The sequence below is a fragment of the Haliotis cracherodii genome, unplaced genomic scaffold, assembly GCF_022045235.1.
Source record: "Haliotis cracherodii isolate W230 unplaced genomic scaffold, xgHalCrac1.p SCAF_6, whole genome shotgun sequence".
Taxonomy (NCBI): Eukaryota; Metazoa; Mollusca; class Gastropoda; order Lepetellida; family Haliotidae; genus Haliotis; species Haliotis cracherodii.
In genome coordinates, this window is record NW_027266319.1 from 31,055,656 (window position 1) to 31,073,159 (window position 17,504).

The 17,504-nt window shown below is 45.9% G+C and overlaps 1 protein-coding gene across 1 annotated transcript in view; it reads left to right on the forward strand.

The window, feature by feature from the left end:
• Positions 1-442: 442 nt before the first annotated feature.
• The window catches only part of LOC139445181 (general transcription factor 3C polypeptide 1-like), a 281,341-nt gene continuing 264,279 nt past the window's right edge, over positions 443-17,504 (forward strand). Inside the window, exons 1-10 of the mRNA XM_071226303.1 lie at positions 443-524; positions 2,924-3,132; positions 11,174-11,325; positions 12,629-12,754; positions 13,323-13,452; positions 14,374-14,547; positions 14,701-14,816; positions 15,175-15,278; positions 15,940-16,153; positions 16,976-17,079. Coding sequence (XP_071082404.1) covers positions 467-524; positions 2,924-3,132; positions 11,174-11,325; positions 12,629-12,754; positions 13,323-13,452; positions 14,374-14,547; positions 14,701-14,816; positions 15,175-15,278; positions 15,940-16,153; positions 16,976-17,079 — 1,387 coding nt within the window. The 5' untranslated portion in view covers positions 443-466. The remainder of the gene's footprint in view (positions 525-2,923; positions 3,133-11,173; positions 11,326-12,628; positions 12,755-13,322; positions 13,453-14,373; positions 14,548-14,700; positions 14,817-15,174; positions 15,279-15,939; positions 16,154-16,975; positions 17,080-17,504) is intronic.

The following is a 17,504-nucleotide window of genomic DNA, read 5'->3' on the forward strand; positions in this document are numbered from 1 at the left end:
TTATGATATATGATCGCAGTAAGTTAAACTAAATTACTTTTTCGCCTTTGATGTACTTATTAAGTGTAGAAGGTATCACAGTTTACCACAATGTAGTTGACATTGCTGCAATATAAGCAGATGATCCATTATTTGTATATTTTATGCAACTGTCAAATGCGGCTTTGGACAAAGGTCCACGGTTCGAACCCAATGAAAGCTCAAGGGGTTGTCACAACACTTTTTTTCATCTAAATCTTAAACACACTGCGAGAATGAATGATAGTTTTTGTCAAAGTTGTATTTGTTTTATCAATAGGGTCATATCAGTACATGTGGATGTTGATCACGTGTGTGTAATATATTTTGTGAGGAATATTGTAATGTAATTATTTTCCAAAAATATATTCAGTTGTAAATGAATACTTTTACCACCACTTATAAAATCATATTCTATTCACAGTTAACTGACTGGAAATTTTAGAAGATGTCGCTTGATTTTCTCACACAAATCATTGAGGAGATTGCTCTGGAAGGTCTGGATGGTAAGTTAATAAAACAAGTCTTCAAAAGATGACATATTCCCCGGTTCCCATTTTTGAGCATTTTCAGATGATTATCCTATGATTATACTTCCTGACAACTGTCAATATGGAAAAAGATATCACAGAGTCTGATCAAAGAATCTTTATTGTATTTGAACACATTTTCAAAGTCTTGATAATTAAAGGCATTCAAGCCCTGCTCTCACAAAAACACCAAGACCATTTGAGATGAAGTCCAGTTTATCTTCATGGAAATGGGGGGAAAATATTCCTAATCATTTCAAGAAACCACTATAGGACATGATTGATAAACCTTTCATGTTTTGTTAAAGAATATTTCATGATTTTCAAGCTCCACTCTGAAACGACACCCACCCCATCTCTCGAAAGATATTGAACGGTTTTCAAGTTATGCTCTGGAAACGAAATGATTGATAAACCCTTCATGTTTTGTTGAAGAATATTTAATGATTTTCGAGCTCTGAACTGGAAACAAAATCCATCCCCTTTTGAGACTAAGTTCAAATTGATCCATGGATACCGAGAAAGTAAATATGGCCAAAAAACTCAAATAGCAAAAGACACCACTTCAGGATCTGTTTGATATTACTATATCCCACTGCATTATATGTAAAAAAACAATTAACATACTAAAAAATCACTTTAATTTTGAAAACAAACTGTTTCGTTAATTAAGTGGCCGGCTTGAAGAGGGTTTAGTTATAGAGTATAGCTGCATATGGTTTCCAGATAATCATGTTAATGACTGTCTGACTAAGTGAGGGTATTTCGCTTGGAGAATACATGTTAATATTGATAAATGAGGACTGCTATCTGACTGCTCTGCCATACTATTCTACCTGACTTTCTACCTGACAATTTTCTTGAATTTCTACCTAATTGTTCCAAATGTTCTACCTCACTGTTCTGACTGTTCCACCTGACTATATTACCTTACCATGCTTAAGATTCTGACATTCTACCGGACTCTCTTGTCTGACTGTTCTACATAACTGTTGAAGTGTTTTACCTGACAGTCCTACCTCACTGTACTACTTGACACTCCTACCTGACACCCTTACCTGTCTGTTGTACCAGACTCTCCTACCTGACACCCCTACCTGACTGTTCTGCCTGACTCTCCTACCTGACTGTTGTACTGGACTCCCCTACCTGACAGTCCTACCTGACTCTCCTACCTGACTGTTGTACCAGACTCTCCTACCTGACACCCCTACCTGACTGTTCTGCCTGACTCTCCTACCTGACTGTTGTACCAGACTCCCCTTCCTGACAGTCCTACCTGACTCTCCTACCTGATAGTCCTACCTGACTCTCCAATATGGCTGTTGTACTGGACTCTCCTGCCTGACCATTTTACCTGACTGTTGTACTGGACTCCCCTACCTGACAGTCCTACCAGACTCCCCTTCCTGACAGTCCTACCTGACTCTCCTACCTGATAGTCCTACCTGACTCTCCAATATGGCTGTTGTACTGGACTCTCCTGCCTGACCATTTTACCTGACTGTTGTACTGGACTCCCCTACCTGACAGTCCTACCAGACTCCCCTTCCTGACAGTCCTACCTGACTCTCCTACCTGATAGTCCTACCTGACTCTCCAATATGGCTGTTGTACTGGACTCTCCTGCCTGACCATTTTACCTGACTGTTGTACTGGACTCCCCTACCTGACAGTCCTACCTGACTCTCCTGCCTGATAGTCCTACCTGACTCTCCAATATGGCTGTTGTACTGGACTCTCCTGCCTGACCATTTTACCTGACTGTTGTACTGGACTCCCCTACCTGACAGTCCTACCAGACTCCCCTTCCTGACAGTCCTACCTGACTCTCCTGCCTGATAGTCCTACCTGACTCTCCAATATGGCTGTTGTACTGGACTCTCCTGCCTGACCATTTTACCTGACTGTTGTACTGGACTCCCCTACCTGACAGTCCTACCTGACTCTCCTGCCTGATAGTCCTACCTGACTCTCCAATATGGCTGTTGTACTGGACTCTCCTGCCTGACCATTTTACCTGACTGTTGTACTGGACTCCCCTACCTGACAGTCCTACCAGACTCCCCTTCCTGACAGTCCTACCTGACTCTCCTGCCTGATAGTCCTACCTGACTCTCCAATATGGCTGTTGTACTGGACTCTCCTGCCTGACCATTTTACCTGACTGTTGTACTGGACTCCCCTACCTGACAGTCCTACCAGACTCCCCTTCCTGACAGTCCTACCTGACTCTCCTGCCTGATAGTCCTACCTGACTCTCCAATATGGCTGTTGTACTGGACTCTCCTGCCTGACCATTTTACCTGACTGTTGTACTGGACTCCCCTACCTGACAGTCCTACCTGACTCTCCTACCTGACTGTTCTTCCCAGGAGCCACCCTGAGCACGTTGTGGACGAGGCTGGAGCAGAGGAAGGGGTTCCAGCTGGCCGTTGATGACAAGTCTAAACTGTATCTGTGGAAGAGCTTTGCAGGTCATGTTGACTTGCAGTTCTATGAGATGCAGGACCCCCGACCACCCCTGGTCTATGTGAACAGATTTGATTTCATCGATCCTGACACTGGCTTCTGGATAGACACGGTGAGTCATACTGGGAGTGTATTCGGCACAGATTTACATTGTATCTATAGAGGAAAGAGTTTGGAAACTTATTTTCCATGTTTACTGTACTACCTTAGACAATGAATATGGTAAAAATTGAACAGACATGTTTTAACATCTCCAGGAAATCATATTAACTCCTTTAACATTTGTTAATCAAGAACTCATATTTAGAAACAAGATGAAAATACCCCAATATTTTTACATCATTAATAAGTGAGTTTACAACTGGTCTCACAGTATTTTGGTTTAATATCAGCCTCATTAAGAGAAGAAATTTACGGCTAAAAGTTCATTTATGACTGTCTTCTGATTAGGTTAAATACTTAAGGGCGTGCTTGTGTAGCGGCCATGAAGTGTTTGAGTCCTATAATGGGATTCAAACAACAGACCTTCTGATCCAAGGTCGGACACCTTGTCTACATGATCAAAGAGTTGCATCCCTTTCGTAAGCTGATAAGTTAAGGAGATCATCTGTAGAATGACTCCTCACCTAGCTACACCTGTATGAGGTACAATTTTGAAATGCCGAACTCTCGTTCAAAAAGTCATTTTGATTGGTTGTTGATTTCAAGCTCTTGAGCGAGAGAAATCCTGTGCAAAGTTGGTGATAACAGAGATGATGTGTAGCTTCTTGAAACAACTCAATGGGGATTCGGTTCAGGGTATTTATCGTAATATGATGGCAATATGAAGTAGTAGGTAATGGAGGATGGTGATACGGAGGACAATATAAGTTGTACTTGGGGTACATGGGCTTTTATGCATCCCTCGTTGGGTTTTATACTACTTGCCTCTAGCACAAAACCCCATGTACCCCGAGTGATCCTGCTACAACAAAGTTATCTCACCGACGTGTTTTCATACAACATTCGAAAAGAATTAAAACAAGTTCAAACTTGATAGAGAACAGCAGTTCGATTGAGCAGAGGTTAGCTTCTGCAATGTCACACGACTTTCATTGACTCGGCAAAAGCGTGTGGCTTTTTGCTTCGAAGCGGGCTATAAAGGATTTATTCTGCCTCTCAGAAATCCATGAGCAGTCTGTCTTGCTCGTGGTTGGGTATAAGGGATTTATTCTCTCGCTGAGAAATTTGTTTCCCTCCTGGGCAGGATACAGCATATTTTATCAAGATACGTAAACCAGTCGGACATCATCATTCTAGCTTGGAGGTATGATAAATAGAGGTTATCACGCGAGTGTGTTTGGGAATGGTATATATCCTGCATTAGGAATAAACATTGTATTTAGCGAGCCTTGGCGAGCTAAATACATAGTGTTTATTCCTAATACAGGATATTTACCATCCCTAAACACACAAGCGTGATAACCTCTTTATCATATACTGTCATTCTTCAACTCTGTGCTTGAAAATCGCTTCCCCTCACTCACAAACATTACCTAATAATTGCGAGTTTTCCTGGAATGCTCACATTAATATTTATTACGTCACAGGATAAGTGATGTGTCAGTCGAACAGTGACAGTATAGCCAATATAGTTCCAACTGAAATCTGTTTCTTATACAGTGGCGAAGCAACATATACGCAAAGCAACAATTTTTTTACTTGCCTTTCGCGGCAATCCATCGGTCTGTTCGCTAGAGTAATGCCCTTTGTCAAAGGGAAGCTGCTATAACCCTAGTCTATGAGACATCACGGTCACGGTCAGACGTTGTTGACAGTCAGCCTGTTCTGTCATAACGTTAAGAAGTTCAGTCAGATGTACACACAGCGCCAAAATGAAACAAGGTAACATTCTCTTTCAGATTAAATCCTCCTTGGGGCACTTATTGCATTTTCCTGGCTCAAGAAAATCTACATGACATAGTTGTAACCATTTTCCTTAATAAAAATTGTTACCACACAAAAAACTTTGTTTTTGTCTGATATACGTCCACCCTTATGGTGCCTCACCCTCCACGGCGCGTCACGCCAAGGGAAGCAACTCTCACCCAAATCACTTTCCTTATGTCATCTGACTAAGACAGACGTGCTGTTTTTTTCAAGACAAAACAAAGTACAAGATAATCGTTCGTACAAGAACCATGGCAGACCAAACTGTATGTATGGTACATTTCTTTCATGCAAAGGCGTAATACATCGCATTGTGAAGTTATAAAGTTGTAATTATGTGACACGTGTACGATACCTTTGAAAACAAAGGCCGTAGTAGCGTCCATTTTGTAGTGCCACGTATGATACATGTAACACCAGGGCCATCAAAAACGGCTTGGGTTTTTTAATGTTATATCATCGGGCTTTAGCCTACAATCTTTTCCTTTAATAAACCCAAGGTGGTGTGTTATTTATTTTTAAATTACACTTACCTTTTTTACGGGTTTTTTACACCTTCGCGCGTAACACGCCCACTTTGGTGTTATAATTATACTACGACATTGGCTGTTAGTATCGCGTTACCAATCGCATTCTAAATTACGCCTTTGCTTCTAGTTGCACAATTTATGCACGTATCTTTCCGATCTTTCAATCGCACTGATACACTTTATTACCCTTCCCGCCAAACTCAAAAATTACGGTCTTTTTTACAGACCTTCAAACTGTGTACGGGGTGCTCGGCCTCGATTCCCCCCCAAGACAGGCATGATACTTGCATAAAGTGTTTGGCCGAAGACGGGCATGACGATGGGTCATGCCCGATCTGTGTTGCATTTACACCACGGGCGCAAAAAAAGAGGAAGGTGGACCTCTTACACTTTAAGGGTCTATTGAAGGCGGGGGTGGACATTAGATCGGCAAAGACCGCCCCCCCCCCCATCTAAAAAAGTAAGAAGGGGAAAAAAAGCAGCTGAGACTGTCTCCTCCGCTCCCTCCCCGGGGGCCGGGGGAGAAGGCTCTAGGGTCCCCGTCGCAATCACTGCACCCTCTCCTGCACCGTCTTTGGCAGACATCTCTGCCTTGTTGAGGTCGCAGATGGCGTCGATGATGGAGGAGGTAAAGTCTCAGCTCCGAGAGGAGATGCGGACCGAGCCTTCCCCGTTGTCGGCGCCGGACGCGGCTTCGAGACCTTGTGATATGCCCGGCGTCGGCCGAGGCAGGCCACTTGGTCTCGGGGACGATCTCAGACCGGGCTTCGGCGCCGGCTCGAGGTCGCTCCCCAGCGGAGGGGTGGCGGGCACTGGCCCGTTCACTACCGACGCACAGTTCTCCCTAGCGGAGCCAGACGCCTCTTCCGAGGCCGAGGCTTCCTCTAGCGGATTGCTAGCCCAGAGCCAGGTGGGTTCCCTTGAACCCCCGGCACCTCGGGACCGGGACTCGGCTTCGGGCCGGGTGCAGCCCGGGGATGCGAAGGCCCAGGCCTTCGGGCGTCCCCTTCCGACTTCGTCTGCCTCTTCTCTCGGGGAAGAGTCGATTAATTTCGGCTCGGAATCGAGAGAGGAGGAGTGGATGGAGGAGGGGGGAGACGACTCGGAGACCTCGGGAACATTTTCCTTCGTTTCCTCGTTGAGGCATGTACGGGACAAGATTGTCCAGGTACTGCCTCAGGTGGCTGCGCCTATGCCCCAGTCGGATCCGACTGAGTTCCGCCTTCCGGGGGACGCTTTTGCTCCGAGCAAGGCGCCCCAGGTGCGGCTCCGTATTCTGTCCTCATTGGTGCATGAAGTTATCAATCCTCTGTTGTCGGGTGCCCGCAGGAAGTTCGACCTGCCCGAACTTATTAAGCGGTACCCGTTAGCAGAGGATGGTGATTTTGAGGTACCGGTGGTGGACGAATGCGTCTGGACCTCCGTTACCCTGGGGGGGTCTTCGACCCCCAACTTGGCTAAGGTCAAGCAGGGCCGGCGGTTGCCACCCTTTCCCGCGTGCGGTACGGAGCTGAAGGCTGCTTACGTTTGCTTCGAGGAGCAATATCGTAACGCATGTCAGCAGCTCCGGGTGTCCGTACACTCCGCTTATCTGTCGGCCGTACAGAGGGAGTTAGCGGGAGAGGGGGCCGGCCGACTCTTCGGAGTTGGCCGCGCAACTGACGGAGGTACATAGTCATCTTGCCAGGGACGCTATTCGTAGCTGTGCCTCGCAGATGATGTGCGCAGTCATGGGCATGCGCAGGCTGTGGATGTCGGTATCCAAATACTCGGCTTCCACACGCCAGGATCTACTTGCTTTGCCATATAAGATGGGTGCCACCCTCTTCCCTGGGGCTCAGCAGGTGGTCCGAGAGGCCGCACAGTTGTATGCCTCCATCAAGGATTCTAAGGCCTTGTTGGAGGTACCATGCGTTAAACCGCGTAAGCGGACCTCTCCACTTGCTTCCTCCTACGCTGATGCGCCGGGTCAGAAGTCTGCACCTGCTTGGAAGCAGCCGCTTCCTTCAGGTAAGGGCGCCGGGAGGAGCAAGAGAGGCAGGGGCCGGGGCAGGGCAGCTGGTCGAGGCCAGCAGCCTTTTCGCGGGGCCGGGAACCCATCGGGTTCCCATTAGCGCCCGAAGTGCCCCGGGCGGACCCACGGTCGCATGTTATCGAACTGCCGACAGCCGGGGTCCACTGCCTCAAGCCGGATGTCCCCGTAGGCGGCCGACTGGCTCTATTCCTGCAGGAATGGGAGACAGTCACATCCAATCCCTGGACCCTGTCCACTCTAAGGGATGGCCATTTGCCTCGGTGGAAACACCATCCGCCCCCCTTCTCCGGGATAAAGCACACTCCGGTGCCTGCTACCCTAGAGAGGGCGGAATTCCTCCGTGCCGAGGTCGACGCACTTCTTATGAAGGCTGCGATCGAACCGGTTCCCGTGGGACAGGAAAGCGAGGGCTTCTACTCGACATATTTCCTAGTCACCAAAAAAGACGGAGGGTTCAGGCCTATTCTCAATCTGAGAAGGCTGAACAAACTTATAGAGGTACCGTCCTTCAGGATGGAGACACTGCGCTCGGTGATCTCAGCTGTCGAGACCGGAGAATGGCTAACGTCAATAGACCTAAAAGACGCCTATCTCCACGTACCCATACACCCCGAGTTCAAGAAATACCTCAGGTTTTCTTTCGACGGGAGGTGTTATCAGTTCAGGGTTCTACCATTCGGGATCGCTACGGCCCCGAGGGTGTTCACCAAGCTGATGTTGATTCCCGCCCAAGTGGCCAGGTCAAAAGGTCGGTTCTGCCATCCGTACCTCGACGACTGGTTACTAAGAGCTCTATCGCAATCCCTGAGTCAGATAGCTACACAACAAGTGATAGATATTCTGATCACTCTAGGGTGGATAGTCAATCTCAAGAAGTCAGATCTGAGCCCTACTCAGAATGTAGTCTTCCTAGGGGCGAATTTCAACACGGTGAGCGGAATTGTATCTCTGTCACAAGATCGCATTACCAAGGTCAGAAGTGTTACTTCCCAGTTCCTTCTGTCCGCCAGTCACACTGCTCGTACATGGCTCCAGTTACTGGGCAACATGGCGGCGACAGTGGATGTGGTTTGGCGGGCGCGCTTGAGAATGAGACCCATTCAACAAGCGCTCCGTCGACTTTGGGTGAACTCGGAAGATCTCGAGACTGTTCTCGAGACTCCGCAGTGGCTCAATGCACACCTTCAGTGGTGGACCGAGGTCGGGAATCTGTCCCGGGGCCTCCCCCTCGACACTCCCGTGCCGTCTCTCACAGTTCAAACAGACGCGTCACTCTCCGGCTGGGGAGGCGTTCTGAACGATCACACTACCTCGGGACTATGGTCCCAGCAGGAGATCAAACTGCATATCAATGTGCTAGAACTGAGAGCGGTCAGGTTGGTGTTCCAACGCTTCCTGGATCTGCTTCGTGGCCAAGTGGTGCGTCTAGAGATGGACAACCAAACGGCGATGACTTACATCCGGAAGCAGGGGGGAACGGTGTCTCCGTCGCTTCTCCAAGAGATTGAGTTCCTCCAGTCGCGACTAGATGTCGGCCTGGCCGCATCGACAGTCCGGGGGTACTCTACAGCTATCGCTGCCTTTCACGTCCCCGTCGACGGGGCACTTTTGGGTGCGCACCCATTAGTGCAGCGTTTTTTAGCAGGTGTGGACAGGATCCGACCGCCTGTCCGGCGGATCAGTCCCCCTTGGGAATTGTCAATCGTTCTTGATTGGCTGTCCGGTCCTTCCTTTCGGGATCTGTCGTCTCTCTCTCTTCAGCTGTTGAGCTGGAAGACGGCGTTCCTTGTGGCGGTAACGTCCGGCAGACGGGTAGGCGACATTCACGCAATGTCAGCCGATCCCGAACTAACTGTCTTTCACCGGGACAGGGTCAGTATTCGCCTGCCGGACTCTTACCGTCCTAAGGTCGCACACGCCTTCCACGTGACGGCTCCTATTGAGCTACCTGCTCTTTCACAGCCTTCTTCGTCGGGGACCACTACAAGACATGCTCATGTCTTGGATGTCCGCAGGACCCTTAAGTCCTATATCAGCAGAACTAAGGGTATCCGTAAGGATAATCAACTATTTTGCTGTTATGGCGGTAGGAAGGCTGGCTCACCTGCGAGCAAACAAACAATCTCCAGGTGGATAGTCTCTACTATATGTACGGCGTACACACTTCAAGGCAGGGACCCCCCTACCAAGTTGAAGGCTCATTCGGTTAGAGCAGTGGCTACGACACAAGCGTATGCCGCGGCTCTGCCCATTGAGGAGATCTGCTCCGCGGCTATTTGGAGCCAGCCGAGCACGTTCATCAAACATTACCAACTCGACAAACACTCAAGCGAGCGTGCTCGGTTTGGTCAGTCAGTTCTCCGAACTGGGCAAAGTTCTACATCTCTAGCCGATTGAGCCTTCGAGATTTTAGACCGCCCGGACCGGTTATAACACTGCTCAGTAACGGTCCGGATTTTATCTTCTACGGTCGATACAATACCAGCCATTACCACTCGATAATCATCGTATTTGCACATGCACTCCTTCGATTACGGGGACCCTCTGGCCTAGCTCTGTGCGGGTTTATAGGCTCTCGTGATCTGTGCCCCAATATCACTTGTTCAAAAAAAGTGTGGGGGGTGGGGGGTGTGTGTGTCTCGAGTTCTCGATATGATAAGCCACAAAGAATGGCTCTTTTCATGGTGTATGGTCGATAACGCCCTGTCTCCAGCCCCCGCCTTTCGACGGTGGTGCCTCACGATAAGGTTGGTTCCATTTATTGAACTCTTGTTTATTCATTGAAATAATCAAAATACGATGTATTTATGCACGCTTGTTGCTGACGGATGCCACTTCCTAGATTATCTTTAGGAGTCTATCTTGATGCAATAAGTGCCCCAAGGAGGATTTAATCTGAAAGAGAATTTTACAAACCTGTAGAGGTTATGAATTCTCTGATGAAATCCTCCTTGGGGCACGGCCACCCGCCTCCCCACATTCCGTCAGCATTAGACATATGGAAAGTGATTTGGGTGAGAGTTGCTTCCCTTGGCGTGACGCGCCGTGGAGGGTGAGGCACCATAAGGGTGGACGTATATCAGACAAAAACAAAGTTTTTTGTGTGGTAACAATTTTTATTAAGGAAAATGGTTACAACTATGTCATGTAGATTTTCTTGAGCCAGGAAAATGCAATAAGTGCCCCAAGGAGGATTTCATCAGAGAATTCATAACCTCTACAGGTTTGTAAAAATTCATACATATTTCGCCTAAATCCAACTATTTTTATTTGTGGAGAAGGTTTCAAGCCGCAGAGGTCTACAAGCACATATATGGCTACTGATCCCGCTTGGCTAGGCCTAGTGCCCTCGCAAAATTGTTTCGAAATTTATATCTCCAAAGTTGCCAAAACTTATAAAATGCCTTAGTTACGTCACAGTTCGACACTGATTTTCAGTATATAAGACTGTTTTTTTTGTAACTGTAGCAATTATCCCTGTAGTTTATCCAAATTCACAATGGTTAATTCTGACTCGATCACCGAATGACAAGTGCGACACCATGTTTGTTTATATGCCGAGAAACCTACCCATTATATGATAAAGTATTTGATAAAGATCACGTGGACCAATCAGATCTCATCATTCTGACATGGCGGTACGACAATGGTATTTCCAGGACCTGGGCCCAAACATCTACCCCCTCAAGATGATCACAGGCGAGGACGTGCAGGGGTCATGTGAAGCCTTTCTCACACGGAAAGATGTCACAGACGATGTTCGGGAAGGAGAGTGGAAAGTCAAACTATCACTAGAAGATGCAATTGAGAGGTGAGAGCTCTGGGGATGTAGGGCCTCGAATGTGGGGTCTGAATGGGTCATAGGTTACCGCATACTTTTTGGAACAGCATACTAAATGGGTATTTATTGTCAGACTGATTGTGTGTCATCATACCCAAATTGTAAACATCTTAGACCGGCATCACTTTGAGCTTTCCTCCCATAGTAAGCTGACATGCTGTGATATAACTGGAATACAGTTCAAAGCGGGCTAAAACTGAACTCACTCACTCACTCATCATATGCTGATGCTGTCATGCTATCAATCACTGGATTTGATTATACTGGGCATAGATAGATCGGAAAATACAGAAATCTCCACAAATTATGACAAATTTAAAATCTTGCTTTTTGTATGTTGTTTTTCAAGATTTCAGCACTTTTTACTCAAAATGAAAAATCTGCATTATGTTTGTCATATGAATTTCTTTGAATTTTATTGAATGAAGTTTACATGTGAATAAGAATTTAATTGTTAAGAAGGCCTTGTTTCACTCTACTGAAGGGGTCATGGGTCAGCCTGTGTAAAGTCCAAGTTTGAAACTTATCCCATCTCACACTATGCATTTCTCATTCTTCTTTCGATACTGGACCGCCTCTGTGGTCTAGTGGTAGAGCGTCCGCCCGGGGAGGAGAAGGTCTGGGGTTCGATCCCAGACCACGTCATACTAAAAGACGTTAAAAGATGGTACTTGGCGCTCGGCATTAAGGGTCTAAAACAAGAACTGGTCGGCTCAGAATCAGTATACTGCGGCATGGTATCTCAGTGTGCTAGCACTATAAATTGGCATCAGTCCGGACTAGTACAAGCAGCCACACACACACGTGCATGCACGTCGCGATATAAGTACAATAATCTTGGACGCGACGTTAAACCCCATTTCACCTCACCTCACCTCTTTCGATAATAAGTGGAAACAGGCCTAAACAAGGGTTTCTAGCTGGGGAAATCACATGTTCAGCGCGATTAGGTTGACCTGCATGAAAAGTGTGCATGACTCTTGGGAGGTGACCATGGTGATGTTATGTGTATTCGGGTGGAATGTTTTTTCAGAAGCTGGAAACCTTTGTTTTGGCACGTTTCCACTTAGGTTCGAAAAAAGAATGAGAAATGCATAGTGTGAGATGGGATAAGTGTATAGATATACAATTTATTGTTAAATTTACAATTTCTGGTTTCCCCCTGCTGTGATATTGCTGGAATATTGCTTAAGGCAGTGTAAAACCATACTCACTCACTCACTGTACTGAATATATCTACCGAATGACAACTCTCTGCTGTGTTATAATCCAGGTGGGGAGATAGGCTCGTGGTTGTAGCGAGTCAGGCCCTGAGGTCAACAACATTGCTTGGAACCGAGGCCAAGTCCACTCTACGCATCGATGACATCGAGTACTGCCTCCTGGAGAGAATTGCAAGGTCAATGTTTCATGTTATTTGAAATCAAGGATTTGCTCATCGTATTGAGTTACCTATTTCTTATGAATTCCTTCTTTTAGAAGTAAACAGTCATGTACATGGCTCTGAGATGACGTTTCTGAGATTCTATTTCGAGGAGATGACTGTTATTGGATTGCCAAGAATGGTATTTCTTAATTACATGCTTCACCTGCTTTGGTGACACCAGAAGCATTGTTTGTGTTTAGGCTACGGTACAAGAAAAATATTGTTTTCTTGCATGTAATTGTTTATTTCTGCTTAGAGATGTAAGTCCCGGAAGAACACTTTTGTGCAATACGTAGTGTGTTTAACTGAATGAGCATTGTTACCATGGTATCAGGTCTAATCCAAAGAATTTCAAAAACTGGTATTGATTATTTCCATGTTGTGCTGACCAGCTCTGTGGTCTAGTGAAAAGAATGTGTGCCCAGAGAGTGCAAGGTGGGTGGTTCGATCTCTGGCCGCGTCGTATAGACGTGAAATAATTTTGAATGGGATATTTAACCCCATTTCACCTCACCTCCAAGTTGTACTTTCTTATATTTAGATCTCGTTACAATGGGGAGGTGACGACACACTCTGAGGTCACTGGAAGTCTGGGTGTGTTCAAGATCGAGTCCAAGAAACTGTTCTATCATTGCAAGAAGCTGGTGAAACTAAAGCTGATCACAAAGCAGGTGGGTAAATATTTGTAGTACCTCCTTAGGGGGACTGTTTCTAAACCTGAAGCGGTACAGGACTGTCAGAAAAAAATCAATTGATGGGTGTTGTTTTCGTCCTACAATCATTTCTCTACTGCAGTTTGTGGGGCATCCAAGGTTAGATTTGGTTCCTACAAGGTGACTCAAGGAATCTGCAGCTGAGCATGTCTTCATATCTGAGTTTGTCTGTTCCGGACTTGATAAGGTTCAAACCACCGTCATATAGCAGAGTGCGGCGTTAAAAGACAAACTGTTTTATTGTACAGGAGTTCTGTATCTATGAGTCAGTGTTGTATTCTACATGCGTTCTGTATCAGTGAGTCAGTGTTTTGTTGTACAGGTGTTCTGTATCAGCGAGTCAATGTAGTGAGTCAGTGTTTTGTTGTGCAGGCGTTCTGTATCAGTGAGTCAGTGTTTTGTTGTACAGGTATTCTGTATCAGTGAGTCAGTGTTTTGTTGTACAGGTGTTCTGTATCAATGAGTCAGTGTAGTGAGTCAGTGTTTTGTTGTACAGGCGTTCTGTATCAGTGAGTTAGTGTTTTATTGTACAGGTGTTCTGTATCAGTGAGTCAGTGTTTTGTTGTACAGGCATTCTGTACCAGTGAGTCAATGTTTTGTTGTACAGGCGTTCTGTACCAGTGAGTCAGTGTTTTGTTGTACAGGCGTTCTGTATCAGTGAGTCAGTGTTTTGTTGTACAGGCGTTCTGTATCAGTGAGTCAGTGTTTTGCTGTACAGGCGTTCTGTATCAGTGAGTCAGTGTAGTGAGTCAGTGTTTTGCTGTACAGGCGTTCTGTATCAGTGAGTTAGTGTTTTATTGTACATGCGTTCTGTATCAGTGAGTCAGTGTTTTATTGTACAGGTGTTCTGTATCCGTGAGTCAGTGTTTTATTGTGCAGGCATTCTGTATCCGTGACGAGAAGGGGAAGCAGCTCAACTGTCGCCTGATGCACCTGCGTCGCTACTTCAGCCGCATCATGAGCAAGACACGCATGCTGCTGGAGACGGTGTGTAAATACCTGGAGAGCAAGGAGAACCACTCCGAGGTGACCACCATCGTCAGGGAGGACTTTGTACGTACATATGTTACACAGTATTCATTCCCTGCTTTAAACATAAACTGGGTATGGTGGGGTAGCGATTAGTGACCATTAATTTAAAAAAAACACTGAAAAAAAATGTGTTTGGATTATATTTAGTCATGTTTACAAAATACACAATTGCAGGATCTCCCCGAGGTAGCCTTCAAAAGGCTGATCAAGGACAAATCGTTCTTCGTGGTGCAAGATGTACCATACCGCCAGTTCTACCCTGATGCCCCAGAAGAGGAGTTTCTCACAAAGCAAGTCTATACTTACCCTGCTCATACAAAGTGTAAAGTCATTGCAACATATTAAACACTAATTGTCAAGATGTCCATCCACACAGATAGCTGGATTATATTACAAGTAATGACAAATATATATATATGTATGGTTTGTATTGATACATGACCACCTATACAATACTTGTATCATGGCATAGAGTGTCGCGATGCACCGAATATTGTAAATATGTGAATCGTTACCCTCCTATAAACATCTTTTCGTGCTATTTTGTGACTGAACAAATATACGATGGAGCGTTAATTCACTTGCCCACACACTGTCCTGTGTTGACGAGGAAACAGTTTTGACAGGTCGATGCCATTTTTCTGCCAGGTCATTCCTGAAGGAGCGGAACCTGAAAGTCATCAAGTTGGTGAAGCCATTCAAGGAGGAAGTAGATGATGACGATGATGACGAGGAAGATGAAAGGGTTGCAGGTGAGCTGGTGGTGATTATAGGACCAGGTCATGGGGGGTTGACCAGTGTACGTGTTTGGGTGATCCATAGTCCTTTATCTCATGTTTCATGGATTTCAGCTTTCAAATTATCAGAAACCAATTGTAGATATGATGAACTGACCATTTTATGTTTTGGCAATGGGAAACAGTTCTCTATTACAAGTTTTCTACGTTTCATATGTTTACACCATCATCCTTAGCAACCAATGGTGGTAACTTGGATGACAGCATGTCATTGCACTCAGACTGTCTGGAGGGTGCGGTCGGGTAGCCTTGTGGTTAAAGCGTCCACTCGTCACGACCCGGGTTCGATTCTCGACATTGGTACAATGTGTGAAGCCCATTTCTGGTGTCCCCCGCTCTGATATTGCTGGAATATTGCTAAAAGCGGCGTAAAGCCATACTCACTCACTCACTCACTCACTCAGACTGTCTGGATTGTTGCTTTTATAAGTAATATCAATCACTGGATTGTCTTGTCCAGACTTGAATATATAATGGACTGCCATCTTAACGCTGGTATATTTCCGAGTGCGCGTTTAACAACAAATTACTTTATTATGTTTGTGTCTGACTTTCTATGTATTTGGTCAGACGTGTCAGATTTGAATAAGAAAATTGGTTTTCACTTCCCCCTCAGATTATGCAGCGGTGCCGTGGTTGTATGAGCGGCCACTTCTTCAGCAGGCAATGATGCATTTTGAGAAGGCCGGTGCACAGGGGTTGATGCAGACACAGCTGCAGTCGTTGATGACCCTGCCCCGTCTCGAGTGTCGCACCATTGTACGCAACCTCCTCAAGTGTGGGGTCATCACCAGTGTCATGAAAAGTTTCGGCAAACAGAGAACTTCTATGTAAGTCAGACCCATCTTTGTGTCCCATGTTAGTAGGATGTGCAGTAGTCTGTCACACCTGTTCGTGGTATGACTACACCCGTGAAGATCTGGGGTAGAATAGGTCTTCACCAACCCATGCTTGTCATAAAAGGCGACCATGCTTGTGGTAAGAGACAACTAACGGGATCGGGGGGGTCAGGCTCGCTGACTTGGTTAATGCATGTCACCGTATCCCAATTGCGTGGATTGATGTTCATGATGTCAGTCACTGGATTGTCTGATCCAGAATCGATTATTTACAGACTGCTGTCATATAGCTGGAATATCGCTGAGTGCGGCGTTAAACAAACAAACAAACATGGTATGACAGGGATGTTTAGACAAAAGTGGATCAACCTGTTACGACAATGTATTTGTGCCACCTTGTCAAATGATCCTATGATAAAAGGCAAAACACTGCTCATCCACACACTGTAAATGTTGAGTTGCAGTAGCAGACGTGCTGATGCTTAATGAATATTTTACAATACCTATTTAAATTCAAAAGATCATTCTGAATCGTGGGGGCATGTGCGGGTATGTGCAGTACAGAGTTGTGTCCCTTAGCCATGCCAGTATCCTATGACTGTGGGTTAGAATCCTGGTTTGTCCAAAAGTATGTTTCTTGGTTTGTGAGCACCATACCAATGCTTGTAGGTTCCACCAAAGTGGTAAACGTCTAAGACCTGCTTTCTTCCCAGGTCATGCTGTGATATGACTGAAATACTGTTGAAAGCTGCGTAAACCCAGTTCACTCTTTCAAACGTGTGTTAAAAAGGAAATGTTTACTTATTGTTTCAGTTTGATAGCCACCAAGTTTTACAATGCGAGCAAGCTGAGCCAAGAGTTTGACATTGAGAAGAGTCGCCTGATGGAACACATGCAGGGGGAGATTCTGTCACCAGGTTGGTGGGATACATCACGTTTATCAGGGAAATAAAATGGGTATAATCAGAGCTGTCTCTAGGAACACATGCAGGGGGAGATTCTGTCACCAGGTTGGTGGGATACATCACGTTTATCAGGGAAATAAAATGGGTATAATCAGAGCTGTCTCTAGGAACACATGCAGGGGGAGGTTCAGTCACCAGGTTGGTGGGATACATCACGTTTATCGGGGAAATAACATGGGTAGAATCAGACCTGGCTCTAGGAACACATGCTGGGGGAGATTCTGTCACCAGGTTGGAGGGATACATCACCTTTATCATGTTTATCGGGGAAATAACATGGGTAGAATCAGACCTGGCTCTAGGAACACATGTAGGGGGAGATTCTGTCACCAGGTTGGTGGGATACACCACGTTTATCTGGGAAATAACAAGGGTAA